General features: G+C 35.8%; 1 protein-coding gene across 1 annotated transcript in view; it reads left to right on the top strand.

The window, feature by feature from the left end:
- DMD (dystrophin) overlaps nt 1-23,650 on the top strand; it is a 2,251,544-nt gene that overhangs the window by 635,739 nt on the left and 1,592,155 nt on the right. The window contains exons 8-9 of the mRNA XM_049704774.1: nt 3,295-3,476; nt 4,701-4,832. Coding sequence (XP_049560731.1) covers nt 3,295-3,476; nt 4,701-4,832 — 314 coding nt within the window. The remainder of the gene's footprint in view (nt 1-3,294; nt 3,477-4,700; nt 4,833-23,650) is intronic.

The following is a 23,650-nucleotide window of genomic DNA, read 5'->3' as shown; positions in this document are numbered from 1 at the left end:
GACAGGTTGATGTTGGTTAGCTTGCAGAAGCATGATCAAGACCATGTAGGCAGGTAATTGCTAATTGATTAAATGAGATTGAAACCTGTATTGGTGGCTACTTGTTACCATAGCTACAGAACAAGCAGTTTCCTCCTTCAATCCTCCTTCTTCCATTTCATTTTCAGTTTATTAATCTTTGTACCCCCAGGACTTAGGGCAGGATTTTGTATATAGGCATTCGCAAAGACTATGGAGTAAATGATCTGAAATTGAATGAAGTTATTTTGGGGATGTCTTAGAATTTCTATTATGCATCCCCTTGTTTTCATTACATAGCCTATTTTAGTTCTCTGACACCTCCTATCTGGATTGGGTCCCAGCCTCTTACTTGCCTCTAGTGTTTTTCTCCTTCATTCCATTCTGCGCTTAATGGTTTTACTTTACAAGAATTTTAATGGTGTCACAGTCTTGATCAAAAGTAGTTAGTTACTCTCTAACCTATTGAACTAAGGCCAAATTGACTACTTTGCTATTGATGATCCCTTAGTGTTCCACATACAAGCTTCCCATTTTTTCCTGTTAATCACTATTCTCAACTCTGTGGCTAAGACACCCAAAGGCTCTCTTCCCAGAATATGTCTAATCTGTCCCTACCTCTGCACTTTTACTCATGCTTTTCTACTGCCTAGAATACCTTTCTCCATTTAATTAGGTTTTCCCCTAATGAAACCCTATACAAATTTATTTCAGTTTTCTATTCATAAAGAATTTTCTGATCCTCCAGTAATGTATGCTTTCTTCCTTTTTCTGAACATATTAAAGCACTGGCTATGCCAATTAGAGGAACACATTTTAAATTCTCTTTAGCAGTGCAATTATTTTGTTCTTCTTATTTATTTTATTATTCCAAACTGTAAGCAGAATCCATGGATTCTCTATCTTGTTAATCTCCTGGATAATCTATTAAAAATATTTAAAATTTAATAGGTCTTTAGTAAATATATTTGGAAGGAATTCAACATATTTTAGAATATCTAAATTCCTTTTGGTAAAAACAAAAAGAAATACTGGATTCTACCTACTGGTACAGCTGAATCGTGTACAGCTTCTGAGGTGGGATGGTAATAGATTGGGGCAAAAATATCAATGGTTTGATCCAATAGTGATTGTAGTGATTGATATTTATGAATATTCACGTTCATCCAAAAGGTGTTTTATGTAGATAAAATATGCTACAAGTTTTGACATTTGCTTGGGGCAATAGAAATAATGCTAGATCTGTTTTTACCTTTATTTATTTTGATCATGGTTTGCATTTGAGGCCAGACATACATATGCACATGTCTAATATAGCAGTAAATAGTCATGGAACTTTTTATTTACACAGACAATCTTTTAAAATTCAGTGCCTTTCTCACAGCATGGTTTTATTTAATGCACTAAAAAATAAACAATTCTAAATTTTGCTCATTACAGATAAAACTGACTAGTTACTAGTGAGAAGGAAGAAAACATTCTAGAGTTTCAAAAACATATTGTGAAGAAGTATAGTATCTGCCATACAATGAACACTTGAAAAACAATTATCAAATGAAAGGTAGATTTTAGAATTTCAAAGCTAAGTTAGTAAGATTTTTTTTTTTAGAAAGGCAGTACTTATACACAAGGTATTCTTTAGTTCTTTCCTAAAAAATATTTGCAAAAAATTATCTTCACCATCTGTTGGCTAATAATTAAATTATAATAGGGAGCAGAGAATATGTATTATATATCAATAACTTTGTACCTTTAAGCCTTATGCATTTAAGTGTCCAGTAAGTATCTTTTGAAAACAAGTAAGCAAAACAACGAAGCAGAAGGTAATGTAAGAGCGTGCTTCTGTGTCATTTTTTTCGACCCTTGTTACTCAAAGTATGGTCTTCAAGTCAGCAGCTTCAGCATCACCTGGGAGCTTGCTGGAAATGCAGAGCCTCACGCTCCACCCAGACCTACTGAATCCGATTCTGATTTTAAAAAGATCCCCAGGTGATTCATATGCACATTAAAAATTAAGAAGGACTGTATTATACCATGGATAGAAGCAGACCAAGGAACATTAGCTAACTTTTTGCTTCTCTGTAACTCTTTTTAAAAATACTTTAAAAATAATTGTTCTGATTAATCATGTTCCTGTGACTTGCGAAGTAATGGAGTTAAGTGACCTGTTCAACCTCCTTTTATGCTTGTGAACTTGAAATTTGACTGTTGTCTTTTTAACTTATAAACAGAACACCTGACCAAAATATACATATTTAACTTAAAACAGATCTTTTAATGCTAGCTGAGCTAGGATAAATTTATGGCAAGAAAAATGCCTGGCACATTGCTGCTAAGTTGTCTTGGCCTCCTGCCAGGATTTATGTTTAACACTTCTGGGATTAATGGTACTCTTCACATAAAGGATTGTTTTTGCATTTGGTTCCCTGGAATGAGCACAGTGGGTAAATTGTGATGCCAAGTAGCAAAAGAAGCTTTTGAAGGAGCTGCCACTTATTATATGTGTTATTACAAATTATTATTGACTTTAAATGCTGGATTTCTTTCATTCCCTAGATGTGGCAAAGGACATAACATCAGATCAACTTTATGTGAAGGACTTTTAAATTTATCTCTAACGTCTAAGAAGGAAAGCGACATCTGACTTTAACAGATGCACCATAATGTAAAGAAATATTTTTAATGTAGTTAAGGAATATTACAAATCATTATTCTTATGGTATATAGTTGTTTTATTTTATTTTGATTGTAGAAATACACGGTTTGTTTCAACACAGAGACATTATTTTGCTCTTTACATGCTTAATCACCAGCAAAAATTTGATTAGGAGGTGCAAGCTTTCTTTACTGGAAGCCAGGGCATTAAGCTCTTTGGTGTAATTGTTTAATTACCAGTGCACCATTTTAATTGACATGCTATTATAACTTTCCATGGAAAGGAAGATGCAATCTTTTATTTTTGTTTCTTATCTAATGAAAACCACTCTCTTAGATGGGCTAGTTTGGCAATTTGACTTAGGAAAAAGTATTGCCGAATGAAGTTTTTATGTGAACAAGGAAAAGAAATTAACTTTAGTGCTCATCTCATTGGTCTGCCAAATTGGAAGGACATTTTAGGCCTGATTATCATGTTCTAATTAGTCTCTGGAGGACATTCATGGACAATCGAGTGCTCATTAATCTGTCTTCTTCCTGTAACATTGATTTGTTCATTCCCCTTTTAGACACTCAAATATAGAAACCAAAAATTGATGTGTGGTGTTAATGTGCTTACAGATGTTGCCACCACTTATCCAGATAAGAAGTCCATCTTAATGTACGTCACATCACTCTTCCAAGTTTTGCCTCAACAAGTGAGCATTGAAGCCATCCAGGAGGTGGAGATGTTGCCAAGGCCATCAAAAGTTACTAGAGAAGAGCATTTTCAGTTACATCATCAAATGCACTATTCTCAACAGGTAAAAGATCGAAAGAATAGCTAATATCAATGATATTTTCTGTTTTATATGGATTTTTAGATATCATACACACATATCTATATTGTCTATGGATGGATACACATATATGTATATATAGCATAGTATATATATATATGTATATATATTCACACACACGTACAAAAATATATGTATATATAGCTTTGTGTGTGTGTCTGTGTGTCTATTTGGAGAGAGAGAGAGGGAGAGAGAGGGAGCGGAATCTGTAAACCTAAATTTCATCTGATACAATGGACAATAATGTTGTTTTCAAGGCACATTGTTAAAATACTCTGCTATTGATATGCACCATGTTATAGGAATATGGGACACAGAATACATTGCATTTCCATTGTGTAAAGTGAAATAAAATAAAAGATAGACTCATATACACATTAAACTTTCCATCAACTAGAGCAAAAAGCGAAGAACTAGACCAAGAGCAGAGGCAAGTACTCTGTTTAATAATGTTTTCTTATTTTTAGTGGCAGCTTGCTGTTGTAGTAACAAATTTTGCATACTCAAGGTAATATTTTTGATAAGATAAAATTAGTTTAAAATAGTTTAAATAAAAATTAAATAGAGAATACATATGATAAAGACTTTTATGATATTGTACAGAATCCAGTGGGATTCTTCTGTTACATTGCTAGTTCTTCTTCCCAGCGGTGTATATTTAGGGTGTTTTTTTCCTTAACTTTTTTTGACACAAACAATGATGAAAAAGCCTTTAGCAAAATTTCTGCTGAAGGCATGGAAAGCTCTCAGGCCTAATTTTCTCACTCTACTGAACTAATTCTATATTTAGCTTATGAAAGCTTCAGTCCTTTCCAAGGTATTGACGTGATGAATTCTGGTTTTGTTTACTTTGAGTTCAGAGAAGATTGCTTTGGGTTGCTTGTTTTTGCCAGTTTGAAGAGCAGCATCCCATATTAGTGCTGGAGGTGTGTCAGGATGGAATCTTTATGGTTAAATCCCATCCTCCTCTCTTCCCTGACTACCTGTTCTCCAACATGACATTGAGCACCACAATTCTTGGAGTGTACCAGTTTCTAATATCACTTATATATATTTAGGATTAAATTTTTCATCTCACTGTTTCCATTTAACATTCGTTTTTTCTAGTGTGTTGGAAAGCAGTCCTTCCAGGGTTACTTACCATGTCTCCTCCTCCTCTCTGTCCCCCTCCCCCGAACCCTTCTGCAGATCACAGTCAGTCTAGCACAGGGCTATGAACGAACTCCTTCCTCTCCTAAGCCTCGGTTCAAGAGCTATGCCTACACACAGGCTGCTTATGTCACCACCTCTGACCCCACACGGAGCCCATTTCCTTCACAGGTCTGTCAACATTTACTCTCTGTTCTCCAAACCAAAGAACTTCTTCACCCAAGATAACCTAACATGGTTTTTGTTTGTTTGAATTTGCAGTGCCTTTTTTTTCTCCGCCATCAGGAGCCGTTTCATTGTTCTCAGTTGTGTTAGATACTGCACATGATGCTGTTTTGTTATTGAGACCTCTCTAGTTTAACGTATGTTGATTCTTCATGAATGGGGATTCTTATAATAGTGATTTGTACTTTCATTATATAATTACCTGTAAGATTAGTTTTTATAAAGGCTACCAACCCAAACACAAAGCTCATTAAAGAGAGGTCATTTAAAAGAATGGGAAAATGGATGAAATTTACTAGTCACATTACTTGGGGAGATTTTCTAGATATCTGATACCTAAAGGAAATATATACTCTATATATTGCCCTTATTATATTTTCACTGTATAAGTATGTACTTATATTCTATTTAAGAAAAATATAGCTGTAAGCTTCTTCATGTGATAGATTTTAATTTTGCCAACTTAAACTTGATAGCAGGCTCTGTAGTATTTATACAAGAAAGTCACACTCAAACCAGGTCAGATTCTATGCACCATTCAGTATTTTCCACGTAATGAATCTTCTCAGTAGCATTTTCCATCATTATTGCAGTGTTGTAGAAAACCTAAAAATACAAGAAATTATAGCCTTGTATATGTTAGAGCATGGGAATGGCATGTGCTAGAATTGCTGGATTTGCTAAAATTTCCTTTTAAAAGAAAATCTCATTTATTTTGTTTAGAAGAGCAATTTGAAGAGTTCTTGCGGAAGTGACTTTTCTCAATGCTACACAATGAATGGGAATTTAGAAGTTATCGTCTTGATCCCATTGGAGAAAAGTACACATTTTTGGAGACTCATCGATTTTTTTTTAAGATAGTGGTTGTATTTAATTAGTGATTTATTTGGCACAGTTAATTGATGCATGAAAAATTTTAACACTGAAAGCTTCCCCCAGGGGAACGTATTTCAGGGCATAGTTATGCCCTTTATCCTTGGCTAGTTTTCTTGCAAAGTTGAACAGAGGAGATGAGTGAGAATGGTTATGATTATGTGACTCAGCCTCATCTTCAATTAAATTCCCATCCACATGTTCACAAAGTTGTATAGTCTTGAACAAAAAACCTAATCAGTTTCTTCATTATCAGTAAATAAAAAGAATTCTGCCACACATTACTGACTGCTATGTGTATACATTATATGAACTAATAAAATCCTTATAATGACTCTTAGAGGTGGGAGGTGCTATTTTTTATCTCCATTTTAAGTTTAAGCGTACCAACCCTTTCCTTGCTCCTCCTCCTTCTCCCTCCCACCCTCCTGACTCTCCCTGACTCTTTAGGCTTTTTTTTTTTTTTAAATCACCATCCTCCAATTGAAACTTCCAAGACTTAACAGATGTTGTACCTCCTAAAATAAAGAAGTCTTAGCCAAGACAAAAAGAGGAGTATTTTTCCTCCTTATTTTCACTTTATTGAGCTGCCTCTTCCAGAAGGTTTTCTCCAGTGCCTATTCTGGCAGCACGTTTTTACCTCATTACCATCTCATTAAGGCATTGTTCAGGTATGATTTCTTAATGAAGTAATTATAAATGGACTTAATTTTGCTAGACTGTATTTGTTCACTCTCCCTTTGTCTAAATATTACAAAATATGTAATATATCATAAAATATTGAGCAGTTCACATATCTGTTTTAACTTAACATAAGCCATTGAAATAAACCTATTGTTACCCTTTAGAAAAGAAGAAACATGAATCACAGTTGGTGAGGAATGATATATCCTGCCTGTTTCTAAAGGAAGCACATCAGAAGATGGTGTTACACATAGTTAGGTTTGATAAATTTGTGTCTTAACTATTTACTGAGAAAATTTTTTCTAAAGAGTTTCTCAGAGGGGCTGAGCCTGTACTGCCCCCTACAGGTTATATCTGATCCACTTTCAATGATCGGCCAGATTGGGTTCCATTGGAAGGTTTCATTCAAGTGTTTACTTGGTGGTCTATAAGTAAGGGTGCAGTTTTCCATAACAGAAGAGAGAGCCATGTGGGAGACTGTTCCCTATGGGAAACATAAAATGCCTAAATTATTGTAAAAGTTCCCAGTATCTTAGAAACATTAAGTATCCCCATCTGTCCCAACTTAGAAAATCTGATTTATAGTCATTGCAGTTTGTGAACGTGTTGAGGTGAAGTGATCTGACCTATCTCAGGATCTCTGCCTATAAATCAGTTTTTCTCATAATTTACAAAGAAGCAATACTCTCTGGTGTGAACCCTAACTTTTCCTTCATTGTATCACTTAACTACCACCCATTCTTCAATGGAGGACATCCTTTTTATAGTTACACTGAATTCCTATTTTTATGACTTGGATCATGCCTCTCATTCTACTCCTAATCTAATATCAAACATCCCCAGTATCTTTTTCACTTTCCATTTCTCTCTTTCTCCTGGCACCTCATCCTAGCCAAAACTCCTGTAGGCACACCTCCTCTGTCCAAACATACCACTCCGTTTTATCTTGTTAATGTACTATCATGTGACATTTTCTTTCACTGACCATTTTTTGTAGTCTATGCTTTATACATTTGTTTATTCAGCAAATAATTATACTTGGTCACCAAATCCAATGTCTTTCATCACCTCTCAGGCTTTGTACCATCACTGAAGTACTTCTATAGCCTCTAGACTTACCAGCTCCTTCTCCACCTCTAACTGTCTTGTGTCTCTTTCATTATCTGGCTCTTCCTCCTCTTCCAACTCCCTTAGCATAGGAGTCTCATGTGAGATCCTTTGACCTTCTTTTTTGTATATGCTCTCTGTTGTCAATATGATTTAATCTCTTGACTTGAAGCTGTATGCCCATGATCATTGTATTTATGTTTTCACCACTTCCAATCTCTCTTGAGTTACAGCCTCATTTTCAACTCTTTGGTATGTATCTATACCTTGATGTCCACTGATTTCTCAAACCTCCTACATCCTGAAGTGAACCTTGTTTCATTGCTCACAAACTTGTTTGTTGTCCTTCTTGTTATGTAAATGGGGATGTTATTCAACAGTTTTTGAGATTTAAATATGTGACATACTCTTTTGCCTCTGTAGTGATCTGCTATTGAGTAATGAAATATGTATTGTCAATTCTTTCTTCACAGCATTTCTCCATTAAGTTATGTTCCCTCAGTATTCATAAATACCCTCTGATTCAGGCTCTCACTACATGTCTTCTAGATTACAGAAATAGCTTTGCAATCAATACCACTCTTTTTAGCTTAATCCCCTCTAAATCATATTAGATTTTCTTATTAACAGCTTTAATAACATAATTCACAAAACTTTCTTCACTTCCTTTGGCCTTTATAATAACTCCACTCTCCCAAATTTCATCAGTAAGCTCCATGATCTATTAACAATTTATATTTTCATGCTTATTTCACACTAATCTATTTTATGTTTTCTTTACTCCAACCAAATTAAGTCACTTTCTCTCCTGCACAAGTGCCAAGCAATTTCTTTTCTTAGCTTTTATGGTTCTCTCAGCCTAGAATGACTTACATCTCCTTTTCAAATTGGCCAATTTAATCCAAATTTCAAGGCCTAACCAATAAGTGGCACAGCCTGAATTTAAGTTCAGATTTATCTGACTCCAAGCCCATGTTAATTATACTAACTACCACTGTATTTTCTCTACTATGATTCTCACACATGGAGTGATATTAATTTATGTAATCATTTTACACTTATTTATTAATCACCTACTATGTGCCAGGTATTATTATAGGATCAAAAGACACATTAGTAAACAAATACACAAAATAATTCCTGCCTTAATTGAGGACATGTGTTCATGGGAGAGTCATAGTATGAACAAGTATAAATAAGTAAAATAACATTTCAAATAATATGAAAATAGCATGCATTAAGTAAAGTAGAATTTAGTAGTAAGTACAATAGTAAATGCTAAAAAGAAAAAATAAGTAAAAGAGGATGGTGGAATATGTAGTACATGGTGGAGAAAAGTTAAAATATCAGTTTGGGTGGTCAGAGAAGGATTCATTAACAAAGTAAATATTGAGTAAAGACTGGAAAGAGGTATGGGTACCTTTGGGAAGATAAACCCATGAGGAAGAAACACAGATAGTACAAAAGCCCTGAGTTGTGGGGATGTTTATTTGGACTATTCAAGGAAAGGTACAAGTTAGGGGCACAGTGCTAGGAGATGGTGTCTGAGCTGTAGTAGTGGACCAGATCACATAGGGTTTTGTAAGTAATGGTGAAGACTTAGGTTTTTATTACCAATGAGGTAGAAAGCTATTGGAGGAATGACATAAACTCACATTATTTCCACATGGCTGCTTTGTGGAGAATAGACCAAAGGAATAAGGATGGAAACAAGGAGACTAGTTCGAATGTTATTGCAGTAATCCAGGCAGGATATGGCAGAGGCTTGGATTTGGATTATTTTTCTCCCCCCCCCCATTTTTTTTTTATTGTGGTCAAATACGCATAATGTAAATGTCAACGTTTTAACAATTTGTAAGTGTACAGTTCAGTGGTATTCAGTACATTCATAAAATTGTCTAACCATTACCAACATCTGTCTCCATAATTCTTTTCATCTTGCAAAATGGAAACTCTGTATCCATTAAAAAAATAACTCCCCATGACTCCCTCCTTCCAGCTCCTGGTGAACCACCATTCTACTCTCTGTTTCTATGAGTTTGGCTTTTTTTTTTTTTTAAAGATTCAACATATAATGAGATAATGAGATCATGCAATATTTGTCTTTCTGTATCTAGCTTATATCACTTAGCATGAAGTCCTCCAGGTTCATCCATGTTGTCTCAAATGCCAGAATTTCCTTCCTTTTTAAGGCTGAATAGTATTTTATTGTGTGTATATATGTGTTTGTGTGTATACACACACACACACACCACATTTTCTTTATTCATTCATCTGTTGGCCAACATTTAGGTTTGTTTTCATATTTTGGCTATTGTGAATAATGCTGCAATGAACATGGGAGTGCAGATGTGTCTTTGGGATACTGTTTTCAGTTTCCTTTGGATGTGTACTGAGAAGTGGAATTGCTAGATCATATGGTAGTTCTATTTTTTTAATTTTTGAGAAATGTCCATATTGTTTTTCATAATGGTTCTATCAGTGAGAATGATGCATAGTAATTGAATTCTGGATATGTTTTGGATAACTTACAGGGTTTGCCAATTCAATATGGAAAACATGTTAGCTGTATTTTTTGAGAATATTTAACTGTGTCATAAGAAAACAAAGATGATAGATGATACTTCCAAGAGGCATTAAACTTAGAGTGTAAATAAACTATTCAATAATAGCTTATGAAATATAAGTGAAACCTATGTGTTAAATTTAGCTGATGAGGAGCAAATAGCTTGTGAGACATAGGCAGAGGTCAAAATGTGTGTCAGCTTTAGATAGTAACTTGACCTATTACACATGTTAAAAATAGATGGAATAAATAGTGAAATACACAAGAATATTGTTTATGGATGGAAAGAGATGAAAAGACTAAATTATAAGGTATGATGATATCACCTCTAGGCTGGCAGCTTCATCATTCCTAAATTGGCCACCGATTAATGATACTCATTATATCTTATGGCCTCCCAAGTGCTCTAAATAAAAAATGCAAATAAATCCTATAACTGTTTAGCAGACTAACTGATGAGCTACAGCTATAGGTCAGCTATACTTGCCCCTGCATCTTTCCAGTAGAGCAAGCGTATGTGGTCATCTTAGGTACATTCTGTCCTAAGAATGTGTCTTGCTCAAATCTCACCTCTGGTTCTGTCTACCACACCATCAACAGGGAAGGCTGATACAGCAAAACGTACGGATATTGTATAACCCAAGATTTAAATAGCATGGTGGTTCTTCTGTTTGACCTTATCCTAATTGCATTACACCTTCCATCTGTTTCACCTTGCCTCTCTCCATATGCTTTAAAATGATTTAATAAATGTTGGGATTTGAACATATTAATTTCGTTGGTGAGCCTTTCTGTTTCATGCTCTCTGGGATGGCATACCTAGTAGCAGAATTGGAGGCCACCATTTCATCAAGATCATGCTCCATATGACATAGTGGGTGTGAGTTATGAAAGAATTCGAGAAACCAAGGATTACTGCAAGGTTTTTGTTTAAACAATAGGAAGAATGGAGTTGCCGCCGACCAAAATAGAATAGACTATAGGAGGAGCAGGTTTGGGAGTAAGGTTAGAAGCTCAGTTTTGAACATGTTAATCTCTTAAACTTTATTTTTTTTAAAGTTGAAGTATAACTGACATATTAATTTCAGGTGTACAACATAATGATCCTATATTTGTATATGTTGTGAAATGATCACCATAGTAAGTCTAGTTAACCTCTATCACCATACGTAGTTACAGAATTTTTTTTCCTTGGGATGAGAACTTCTAAAATTTACCTTCTTAACAACTTTCAGGTATGCAATACAGTATCATTAACCACAGTTGCCGTGCTGTAGATTATGTACATTGCGTCCCCATGACGTATTTAGTTTTTATCTGGAAGTGGGTACCTTTTGACCCCCTTCACCCATTTTGCCCACCCCATACCCCCTGCCTCTGGCAACCACCAATTTGTTTTCTGTATCTATGATTCCACTTATCAGTGAGATCACATGGTATTTCTCTTGTTGACTTATTTCATTTAGCAGAATGCCCACAAGGTCCCTCCTTGTTGTTGCAAATAGCAAGATTTCATTCTTTTTTATGGCTGAATAATATTCTATTGTGTGTGTATGTATGTATGTGAGTGTGTCTGTGTGTCACATTTTTCTCTATGCATTCATCCATTGATGTACACTTAGATTGTTTCCATTTCTTGGCTATTGTGAATAATGCTGCAGTGCACATGGCGATGCAAACCTCTTTTTTGAGGTAATATTTTGTTTTCTTTGGCTAAATACCTGGAAGAGGAATTGCTGCATTATATGGTAGTTCTATTTTTAATTTTTTGAGGAACCTCCATACTTTTTTCCATAGTGACTGCACCAATTTCAATTCACAATAACGGTGCACGAGGGTTCCCTTTTTTCCATAGCCTCACCAACACTTGTTATTTTTTGTCTTTTTGATAATAGCCATTCTAACAGGTGTGAGGTGATATCTCATTGTGCTTTTGATTTGCATTTCCTCATGAATAGTGATGTTGAGCATCTTTTCATGTGCCTGTTGCCTATGACTTCTTTGAAAAACTGTCTATTCAGATCCTATACCCATTTTTAAATGGATTGTTTGGGTTTTTTGCTGTTGAGTTATATGAGTTGTTTATATATTTTGGATATTAATCCCTTATCAGATATATGACTTGCAAATAGGTTTGGCTGTTCTGGGTCTTTTGTGGTTCTATACAAATTTGAGGATTGTTTGTTCTATATCTGTGAAAATGAGATTGGAATTTTGATAGGGATTGGGTTTATTTCTAGGCTCACTATTCTGTTTCATTGATCTATGTGTCTGTTTTTTATGCCAATACCATGCTGTTTTGATTACTATAGTTTTGTAATATAAATTGAAATCAGGGAGCTTGATGTCTCCAGTTTTGTTCTTTCTCAAGATTGCTTTGGCTATTTGGTGTCTTTTGTGGATTGTTTGTTCTATTTTCATGAAAAATGCGATTGGAATATTTTAGGGATTTCATTGAATCTCTTGATTGCTTTGGGTATATGGACATTTTAACAGAAATAAACCCATATATATATGGTGAGTTAATTTACAACAAAGGAGCTGAGAATACACGAGGAGGAAAGGACAGTCTCTTCATTACGTGATGCTGGGAAAACTAGACAGGAATGTGCAAAAGAATGAAACTAGACTACTGTCTTACACTACACACAAAAATCAACTCAAAATGGATAAAAGACTTGCATGTAACACGTGGAACCATAAAACTGCCAGAATAGAACATAGTCTGTAAGCTCCTTGACTTCGGTCTTGCCAGTGATGTTTTGGATCTGACACCACAGCCAAAGGCAACAAAAGCAAAAATAAAGAAGTGAGACTACATCAAACTAAAAAGCTTCTGTACAGCAAAGGAAACCATCAATAAAATGAAAAGGCAGCCTACAGAATGGGAGAAAATATTTAGCTCTGGGCTTGTCATATACGGTCTTTATTATGTTGAGGTAAGTTCCTTCTGTACCCACTTTGTGGTGAGTTTTTATCATGAGTGGGTACTGAATTTTGTCAAATTCTTTTTCTGCATCTACTGAGATGATCGTATGATTTTTAAACTTTATTTTGTTAATGCAGTGTATCACATTGAACATACTAATCTTGAGATGCTTATGAGACTTGAATATACATAAAGCTGGGGTTCTAAGATCAGAGTTGAGGATAAGTAATTTGGAAGTCATCAACAGCATAGATAGTATTTAAATCCATTGACCTGGCTGAGATCACCTAAGAAAAAAAGTCACCTGGATGAGATCACCTAAGACTTAGAGATGAGAAGGAATCAGCAAAAGAGATAAAAAGGATTGCTAGAAAGGAGAGATGAAAAGGGGGAGTGTGTGGTATTGTAGAAGCCAGGCGGAGAAAGTGTTTCAGGGAGAGAAGAGTGTTTAAGTATTAAGTATTGCTGATTAGTTCAAGTAACATTAGTGTTGAAAATTAACCAGTGAAATGTCAGTGGGATAAGCCCCCTGGGAAATCTTGACATATAGCATTTATCACAGTGGATTTACTAATAGCACCTCTGTTCGCTCTCTAAACACCTCTATTCACTCTCTGTCCCATTTTGGCCAATAAGTTATATGCTCACTCTAGCTGATATTTGCTTTGATAAGAGCAATTTCAGTGGAGTGTGTTTTTTTGGAGGTGTTGCTGATTGGGGTGGGTTCAAGAGAGAATGAAAGTGTGGGGCTAACTGCATTGTGACACGTAATAAACCTACACTGAATCGTTTATGTTCATGTGGACAAAAGCCTATATCTCTTGGATGAAGCCATTCTTCTAACTGATTATGAATCGATATATTAGTTTTCTTATGGCTGTAACAAATAATCACAAATTTAGTGGCTTAAAACAACACAACTGTATTATCATTTATTATGGTTTAGGAGTTCATCATGGTTCTCACTGGGCTATAAAAAGGTGTCAGCAGGCCTGCTTTCCTTCTGGAGGCTCTAAGGGAGATTACATTTCCTTGTCTTTTCCAGCTTTTAAAGGCTGTCCACATTCCCTGGCTCATGACCCCTGACATATTCAAAGATAACAAGAGCAAGTTGAGTCTTTCTTATCACATCCCTTTGACCTACTCTTCTGCCTCTCTCTTCCACTTTTAAGGATTCCTGAATACATAGGGCCTACCTGGATAACATAGGAAACTGTCTATCTTAAGGCTAGCTGATCAGCAAACTTAATTTCATCTGCAACCTTAATTCTTCATTGCCATATAATGTAACATATTCATATGTTCCAGGGATTAGGACATGAACATCTTTGAGGGGGTGATTTTCTGGCTGCCACTGTCTAATACCTTGGGATGCAGATACTAGGAGGGCATCCATTACCTGTAAGCTAACAGTAAGACTGGTATCACATGGCTTTTCCAAGGTGCCCTGAAGTATCAGATTGTTCCCTTCCTCTTGTGTTAACTGCACACGAGCCTCATCCTTCTTCTAGAGACATTGGGAAACTACCCTTATGCTGGAAACAACGTGGAAGAAAAATAAACAAATAAGGACATACCTATATTTCTGCCTATAAAGGCAGATCTTTGTGTTCCTTGCACAGCTTAAGGCACAGATGCCCACATTCATTTAATAAACATTTTGAGCCCCAAATAATGTCTTCTGCTCTCTAAAAAGCTCACAAAGTAAAGGAATCAGGCTTTGGAAAGTTATCCATACATTGCCTATACTCTTATAATTTTACAAGAATAAAAGGGAATCACATCCCTCTCAATCTTGCCAGAGCAAAAAAGGAGCACCTCTCTTCTTTATCTAACATTTGCAGTTTTTAAAAGCCTTTTGAGTACATATCTCATTTGACCACTGCGATAAACCTGTGGAATGATCTTATTAGGCTCATTTTAACGTTGGAGGAATTTTAATGGAGGGAAGGTTTTGTGTAAGCAGCAAGTAACTGGCAGAACTGGGACTCAAAGCAGGTGTCATGACTTCCAGTAGAGTTTTGATGTTTCGCTATTTGAAACTCCCAGCCAGATCAGCCAGAGGCTCTCTTCCTTTTTCATCACCATTATCCTTAGTCTTCTAATACTTATAAATGCTGGAAAGCATTTGGGAAGAAAAATCTTTCTCTTCTTCCTCTTTGCCTGATGAACAATAGCTGTCTACCATCTGCCCGTCACCAGCAGGACAGGTAAATAATTATTTATGCATTTATGAGATAAGCAATTGAACATTTAAAATAGAGATACTAAACATAAAGTATGTAGAAACACTACAGAGAAACAGCCTCCATATTATAAAAATCTGTAAAACATTGCGAAAGTAGTAATTACACACAAACCATAAAATTGGCTCTTCTAATAACAAAGGGGAAAAATAGAAAAAAAAAATACTTATGGGCCTTTTCAAAATAATTAAAGTTGAAGTTAAGAAAACAGTTATCTTTATATATTTTAGATGACAAATATTTATAAAGTATATGGTTAGATGGAGATACAGTGGATAACACTGTAGAGCTAAAAATGGCATTTAGATGCTCACAAACTAGAACAAAAGGAAGTGCCCATTATACAAAGTGTGCTCATGCCCTCAATGTTTGTGTCTGTTCAGACACAATTCATGCTTCTCAGCGTTTTGGCCCTACCCCTGAAATGGTCCAATTCAACAATTTTCATCTGCCTGCTGGCTAGTAGTTTCCATGCACAGATGTCTTACCATAACCTCAAGTTCAACATATTTAAAGCTGACCTCATCTTGGCCCATGGGGCCAAGTGTCTCTTCTGACATTTATTCTCACCCAGGCTTGAACCCATCTAGCCATGTGTGACTCCTCCCTGAACTCCCTCATGCCTAATTGGTTCTTAATTCCTACCCATTGCTACTGTGGATTATTTCTAGCACCTTTTCCTTCCTGTCTGTTAGTGTGGTTTTCAACTTTATCTAATCTGGCAAACCTTGTCAATCTTATCTATGACCCTCTTCCTTTATACAATCCCCCTTACATCCGGATCTTGCCTTAGAGCATTATTATGCTGTTCAATTATTTTACTTCCTCCTCCTCCTTCTTGCCTCTTGCTCTTTCTCTCTTTCATGCATACATACCAATCTGCACACCCTCTCACATCTGCACAAGGATCCTCTACCTCACACTAAATGGCATGTTTCAGGAGTTGAATGATAAATTGAAGGAAGTAGTCTCAGCAAAAGTTCTATATATCAATTTTATTTAACTTTTTTTTTTTTGGCTGCAGGATATGCCTGAATATGATTGAAAAATAAAAAGGATAAAAGTCAGTTAAAATTAAATATTCTTATCCTTGCCACCCCTTATGTATGTGTATGTGTGTGTGTGTGTGTGTGAGAGAGAGAGAGAGAGAGAGTGAAATTTCAAGTATTTGCAGTTTTTCTTACTGTGAGAGAGACTGAGCATCTTTACATGTGTTTAAGAACAAGTAGGATTTCTTTTTCTGGGAAATTGTCATGTTTCCCAATTTTTATCAATTGGAATATCTGTTCTTATCAGTTTGCGGGACTTATTTATATATTAAAGGCATTAGCCATTTTTTGTGACATGGAATACAAATAATTTTCAGTTTGCTACTTGTCTTTTTAATTTGTGGTGTTTTTCTCCATTCAGAATGTTATTTTATGTTGTTTGAAATTCTTTAATCTTTAATGACTTTTTGTTGGCAGGGGAGTTCATGTTTATAAATGACTGCTATTGAAAGGGTGCTTAAACAAGATTCTCCCATGGTTTCTTCTAGTTCTCTTTTTAAAACTTTGATCCTACTAAAACTGGTGCAAATTGGAAAGTTGAGAACAATTTTAAGTTTCTCCCCAGAAGCTACTCAGTTGTTGAAACCATATATATAGATTAATACATGTATATCATAATCTAAATGTATGCCTCTTTTAAGAATGAGGAAGCATTTCCAAGAAGCTCCCTAGCATATTTCTCTTGCATTTTATTGGACAGGATTACCTCACATCCTCATGCCTAAACCAATAAGGGGAAACAGAACATACTACCATGACTGGCTTAAACCAATCAAAAATCAGCCATCCTTGAATCATATAGCCATATGGAACAGGATGATTCCTGAATCAAAGCAGGTTCTATTAGGACAAAGAGAAGAAAAGGGATGTTGTGTAGGCAGTCAGAAGTTTATGTTAAAGTATCCCAGGGCTTGATGGAATTTTTGTCCAAGTCCAGAAATTGCACTATTACCTGGAAGCTAGTTGAGATAAAGATATGCACTTGATACTCCAAAAGCAGGGAAACAGTCATTTATGAAACCTCAAATGAAACCACTTTTACCCACAGGAGCATCACTTCTTGAGAAGGAAAGCACTAGTTGAGCAAAGAGGAGGGAGCCCAAAGTTTGGCATCAGAGAGGCTTAGGTTTACGTTCCAGCTTTGCCACTTTCTAGCTATGTAGCCTTGACAGAGTTTCTTGCCCTTTCCGGACCTCAGTTTCCTCATGTGTGTTATGATAGTTATATCTAACTCATAGAGCTGTTAGGAGGATTAAGTAAATTGAATTATACTAGGAACCTTCCATGGCATAAGCACAGTGTAGGTTCTCAAAAACTGGCACCAATATCATGGTTACTGCTTTAAATACATCAGGTGTTAAATGAAATTTTGTGGTTTGATCTGAGGACATTATCATATTCTTATCAGTTCTTCTATGGGAAAATAGAATTTGGGTTCCAAAGTGATTTATAAATAAACTTTGAATCAGAACCGGTGTAGAGTTTGGCAATTTCCTGAGTTAATATACCAGATACAAAATTGTAAGGTAAAGGATGTACTTTTTAGTTCTGAGGTTGCTGAGAAATAGTCTTGGAACCCTGCAAAGTGGAATATAGCGGTGCTTCCTTCTAAAGCAGAAAAAAAGCACTTGTAGTTGATTTTAGGCCCAGTGTTCCTGTTGGGAGGAGGTAGGGGCAGGGGTTTCTTTACTCTGTCTGCCATTGGCCCCTCCCAACACAACTTGTCCCTCAGACTGAATGCAGATTGTGTAGAAGAATTGGCAAACAGAGGTTGCAAAGCCAGCCAGTGGGGAGCTCTACTTAGATTAAAAGCACCATTGATCTGCTCCATGGAAGCTTTTATACTTTCTGATGTGACTGAACAGGTGACCTAGAAAGAGTATTGTGAGGTTTGAGCTCAGCTCTAAAGATTGGTGCACTGAAAATTTCCAAGCAGAATTTTGAAACGGACGGAACATCAGAAAGAATAGAGGTAATAATATTACTTTGAACAAATAAACTCTTACCCTTCCATTTTTTAATCTATAAAATAGAAAAAGGGTAAAAGAAACCCACCTGGCTAAGTTACACCAGCTAAAGTGTTCTCAAATTTTTCAATGTCAGGTACACAAAATCCTTATATTTACAGTCAAGAGTTTTGAGTCAGACATCCTAAAGTTAGAGGTGTAGATTTTATTCATTTACTTAATGAGTATGTATTGAGCACAGACTATATACTAGAACTCTTCTAGTTCCTGAAAGTCTTTCCATGAACAACATGGAAATGTTTTCATGAAGCTTAATTTATAGATGGGGAAGGAGACCAAAATGTTAAGAAAAGAATCAATTTTAAATGACTGTAAGTCATTTTAGTCACTGTGAAATAAAGAAACAAGAGCTGGAATTTTTAAAAATAATGGAACTGTTAAGGTTAAAGGACTATTCTATAGCTGAAAGTATCAGTTGAACCTTCTCTTGAGCTGAAAACTGGAAGGCGAGAGGAAGCTAATCTCCTTCAAACTCCAGCTCTACTATTTTAATAACTCTCTGTGGGACTTGATATACCATTTTCTATCCATGACTCTGTTTTCTCATCTCTAAAATGGAGATGATTTCTGCTTTACATGGTGGCTAAAATAATTAGCACATAGCATATATGAAAAAAGCCTTCACTCACTCTTCTACACAGTAGGCTCTAAATAAGTGTTTAAGGATGAAGAAATGTTTCTAATAATGCAGGTTAACTTTGCTGCATTTGATATTATATTTATAAATTATGATTTAAACTTAAAAAAAATTCCAATTTTACCTTTGGCAAAGATAGTTGGCGTTTCTGGGAAAGACGATAGATAGTTTAACCACCTATGCTGGAACCTGACTTTTCCCATCTCTCTTTTGATACCAGAGATAGCTCCAGATGTAGCTGTGGATGATTAAAAAAAAAAAAAATTCCATAAAACAAGGGTATATGAAAGTTCCCACTTACTTCATGTTCATTACATTTTGTGGGCCTAGTGGCTTTATAAAGTTTGAAAGAATTATTGGGTGGAACCAAGCTAAGCTGTTTACGTAACAATCTTTTAAAAGGGCAGGTGAGCTTATCTGTAATTGTTAATATATTTTTCAGAACTCTTCATGACGAATGGACGTAGTATGTCTTGTTTAGCTTAGTTTTGGCCTCTTAAAGAATATTGAAGGCAAACATTTGTTTTAATACCTTTTTTGCAAAAAATCTTTGAGGAAACATGATGTCATAAGAAGGTGTGTTAAAATTCTGATTCATCTTACTTGCTGTGTGATACACGTGTTTCTCTCTTGGCTCACCTGTGTAATATAGTAATACATATCTTGTTCTGCAGTTTTCATTGCCACATAGCAAATCACCTCAAAATTTAAGGGCTTACAAAAAAGTAACAGTCATTTTTGTCATTATCTGTCATTCTTCTGGGGGTTAACTGGGCTTGAGATTTCTCATGCAGTTGCAGTAAGACAGTAGCAGAGGCTGGAGTCATCTCAAAGACTCCTTCACTAACGTGTCTGGTGGTTCTGTTGGAACTTCAGCCAGGGTAGTTGGCTCGAACACCCACATGTGGCCTTTCCATGTAATTTGTGTTCTCTCACAAAATGCTGGCTGGGTTCCGAGAGCGAGTGATCCAAAGAGTACTAAGCAGAAGCTGTATTGCCTTTTGTAGCTTATTCTTGGAAGTCACATAGTGTAATTTGCTCCATGGTCATAGATCCACCCATGTTTAAGGGAAGGGAACACAGACCCAACTCTTGATGGAGAAGTGTCATTGTTACAGTATAAGAGGAGTTAGGTAGGATGGGAGATCTTGTTGTATTCATCTTGAAAAATACAGTCTGCCACAATTTACACAATTCTTACGAGAGTCAGTGCTCAGCTGAGAAACGTAGCTAGCATGCTGCCTAACAGGTGTTCAATAATGAGTACTCTACTTATTTGTGACTGTACTTGGTTTAAGTAAGCTTGTACAGATCTTCAAATATCCAGGCTCCTGATTAACTAAGAAGTCTGAGAGTGTTTTTGTCCGTAATTACCACAGAGTGAGTTCTGCAATGGAGATCAATCAGTTGCTTTGCAACCCAAGTGAAATTTCAAATTCATTTGGGAAGAATTTATATATTATGTAGTATGGAGGGTATTATAGGTGACAAAACTGAAGTCCAGAGATGTTAAATTGTTTAGCTCAGGCCACAGAGTAGAAATACTGGATTCAGTAGGTGGTATCTTGAAGTATGCTAAATATGACTTCTGTCCTAGGATTTTAAATATTTTAAGCAAGTTCACCTCATTTTTTCATTTTCTCCAGAACAATCTCTGGTTTCTACATTTGTTAAGTAATGTGATTTCCTGTTTTTCACTGTATTGTTTACAACAATCTGTTTTTCATAAAGTACTTTAATATTTTAATAATTATTCCGTAATTAAACTTTTTAACCCTATTTTTTAATGAAACCATGCTCAATGTGTGGTAACATCAAAATTAAGATATATGATAACCTTGATTGGAACCTTATTTTATATGGGTATATTTCTTAAAATCCCTGCTATAAAATTCCATCAGAACATGTCCTTACTTATTAGTTTGTGGTTTACCTATGAATAATATCAATGAAAAAATGGAATGATGCTAAGTTAATCAATATATATTAACCAAACTTGCAGAGCAACATAGGTAAATGTGTGGTAAATAGTGGTAAATTCAGTGTCTTTGGGTCTTAAATCTACTGGCAAATGTTTTATTTTAACTGAAACTCCCTTAAGCTTGTATATGTAAAAAAAAGATAAATTCTTTTGAAGAGGTATCTTATTTAGTAGTAATTAATATAGAGTAATTGTGAAAGGAACATGCAGTTAGTACTCATAGAAGGTATTTTGGGTCATGGAAAACTTATGATAAGAATGCAGACATCAATTTTTTAAACTATGAAAATGTTATAAATTAAACTGTTGGGAAAAGAAATCATCTTTGAAAGGATTAATGATGAGTTGACAGTATTGTTATGTGACTTTATTTCCAGATCATCTGCCTGCTGGTCAGTTACAGAAAGTCATGTGCCTCTTTTACATATATCAAATCCAGATTTGGAAGACTAACATTTTAAATATTTATTTCTATTAGTTCAGTTATTCATGGTGTAATGATGCCTATCATGGGAGCTACATATAAGAACAGGATTACTTCACAATAAAATTTACTTACAGTAAACATTTATGAATGTGTTTATTAGCTTCCTCTGGGATCTCTGGTTAATTTAAAATCTTAATACATTTTATCTTCATTTTACCATGTCCCAAGGAAATTTTTGGCTGAAAGATTAGCATTATAAAAAAGAGGGTTTTAATTAGAAATTTCTATACTGTGGGTCAGATTGCTAAATCCATTGGTAATTATCTGCTTCCTAAGATATGTAGTTCTCTTTCTGAAACATTAAAATTTACTGTATAATACCTCAAAAAGTCATTTCAAGAGGAATTTTGGGTCACTAATGGAATTAGAAATAAGATGTGCACATGGATTCCTCTACTTCTATTTCATCATTTAATTTTCATGTGAACCAGGCGATTAAAGGCTTTTTAACTACCTGGTCCTCAAATAGTTCAGGAACAAGTATGCCAGAAGGACTGTAGTATTACCATTAATTTACTAATTGCTCATTGCCCAGTTGATCCTAGAAGCCAGGAATGAATATCAAAGAAAATATCTATTAAGCTCTTAAAAATTTTACTATTTCTATTGCTTCACATTCTGTGATTACAGTAGTTAATTATTGAGTGGGTGAATGTATTGAGTAAGGCAGTTCTTGTTGTATCATGTATTGATTAGAATTATACATGCAAAATCATAAAGAACTTTGAAAGTCAAATAATAAGTTAGGAAATTATTTGTAAAACTTATACACAATTTTAATAGCCTTCATGTATAGATAACAATAGTAAATCAATAAGAAAAAGCAAAACACCTCAGTAGGAAAATTCACAAAGAACATGATTCAAGAAGTGACAAAAGAAAAAAAAAAGTCAACATATCAGTAAGACATTCCATATGAAAAAACATTCCACCTAACTAGTTATGAAATACATACAATTTTTAAAAAATGAGGTCATTTTTACCTACCAGGTAGGCAGGTCAGAAAGGTGATAATATCCACAATTTTCCAGAGCTTAAGGAAACAGGAAATTTCACGAATTATGAAGGGTTTATAACAGAATAAATTGATGTTTTTCTGGAGCATATTTTTTTAGTAAATCACAGAATTTTAAATATGTAAAATCTGAGTCCTGTGTTCATACCTCTAGAAATGTATCTAAGGGCAATAATCTGATGAGGGAAATGATGAAAGGAATAAATACAGATGACTCTTAAACAGTGAGGGGGTTAGGAACACCGACCCTTCGGTCAAAAGTTAAAAATCTATGTATGAGTTGAGGAAGATGGCGGAAGAGTAAGACGTGGAGATCACCTTACTCCCCACAGATACATCAGAAATACATCTACATGTGGAACTGCTCCTATAGAACACCCACTGAACACTGGCAGAAGACCTCAGTCCTCCCAAAAGGCAAGAAACTCCCCACGTACCTGGGTAGGGCAAAAGAAAAAACAATAAACAGAGACAAAAGAATAGGGACGGGACCTGCACCAGTGGGAGGGAGCTGTGAAGGAGGAAAGGTTTCCACACACTAGGAAGCCCCTTCGCAGGCGGAGACTGCGGGTGGCGGAGGGGGGAAGCTTCAGAGCCACAGAGGAGAGTGCAGCCACAGGGGTGCAGAGGGCAAAGCGGGGAGATTCCCACAGAGAGGATCAGTGCTGACCAGTACTCATCAGCCTGAGAGGCTTGTCTGCTCAGCCGCCGGGAAAGGAGCTGAGGCTCGGGCTTCGGTCGGATCGCACGGAGAGGGCTGGGATTGGCTGTGTGAACACAGCCTGAAGGGGGCTAGTGCACCACAGCTAGCCGGAAGGGAGTCCGGGAAAAAGTCTGGAGCTGCCGAAGAGACAAGAGACCACTCTACTAACCACCAGTCCCTCCCATCAGGAAACTTACACAAGCCTCTTAGACAGCCTCATCCACCAGAGGGCAGACAGAAGAAGCAAGAAGAACTACAATCCTGCAGCCTGTGGAACAAAAACCACATTCACAGGAAGACAGACAAAATGACAAGGCAGAGGGCTTTGTACCAGATGAAGGAACAAGATAAAACCCCAGAAAAACAACTAAATGGAGTGGAGATAGGTAGCCTTCCAGAAAGAGAATTCAGAATAATGATAGTGAAGATGATCCAGGACCTCAGGAAAAGAATGGAGGCA

This window comes from Orcinus orca, chromosome X (genome assembly GCF_937001465.1).
Source record: "Orcinus orca chromosome X, mOrcOrc1.1, whole genome shotgun sequence".
Classification (NCBI taxonomy): domain Eukaryota; kingdom Metazoa; phylum Chordata; class Mammalia; order Artiodactyla; family Delphinidae; genus Orcinus; species Orcinus orca.
Note: the sequence above shows the minus strand (reverse complement) of the source record. Positions and strands in the feature narration are given on the sequence as shown.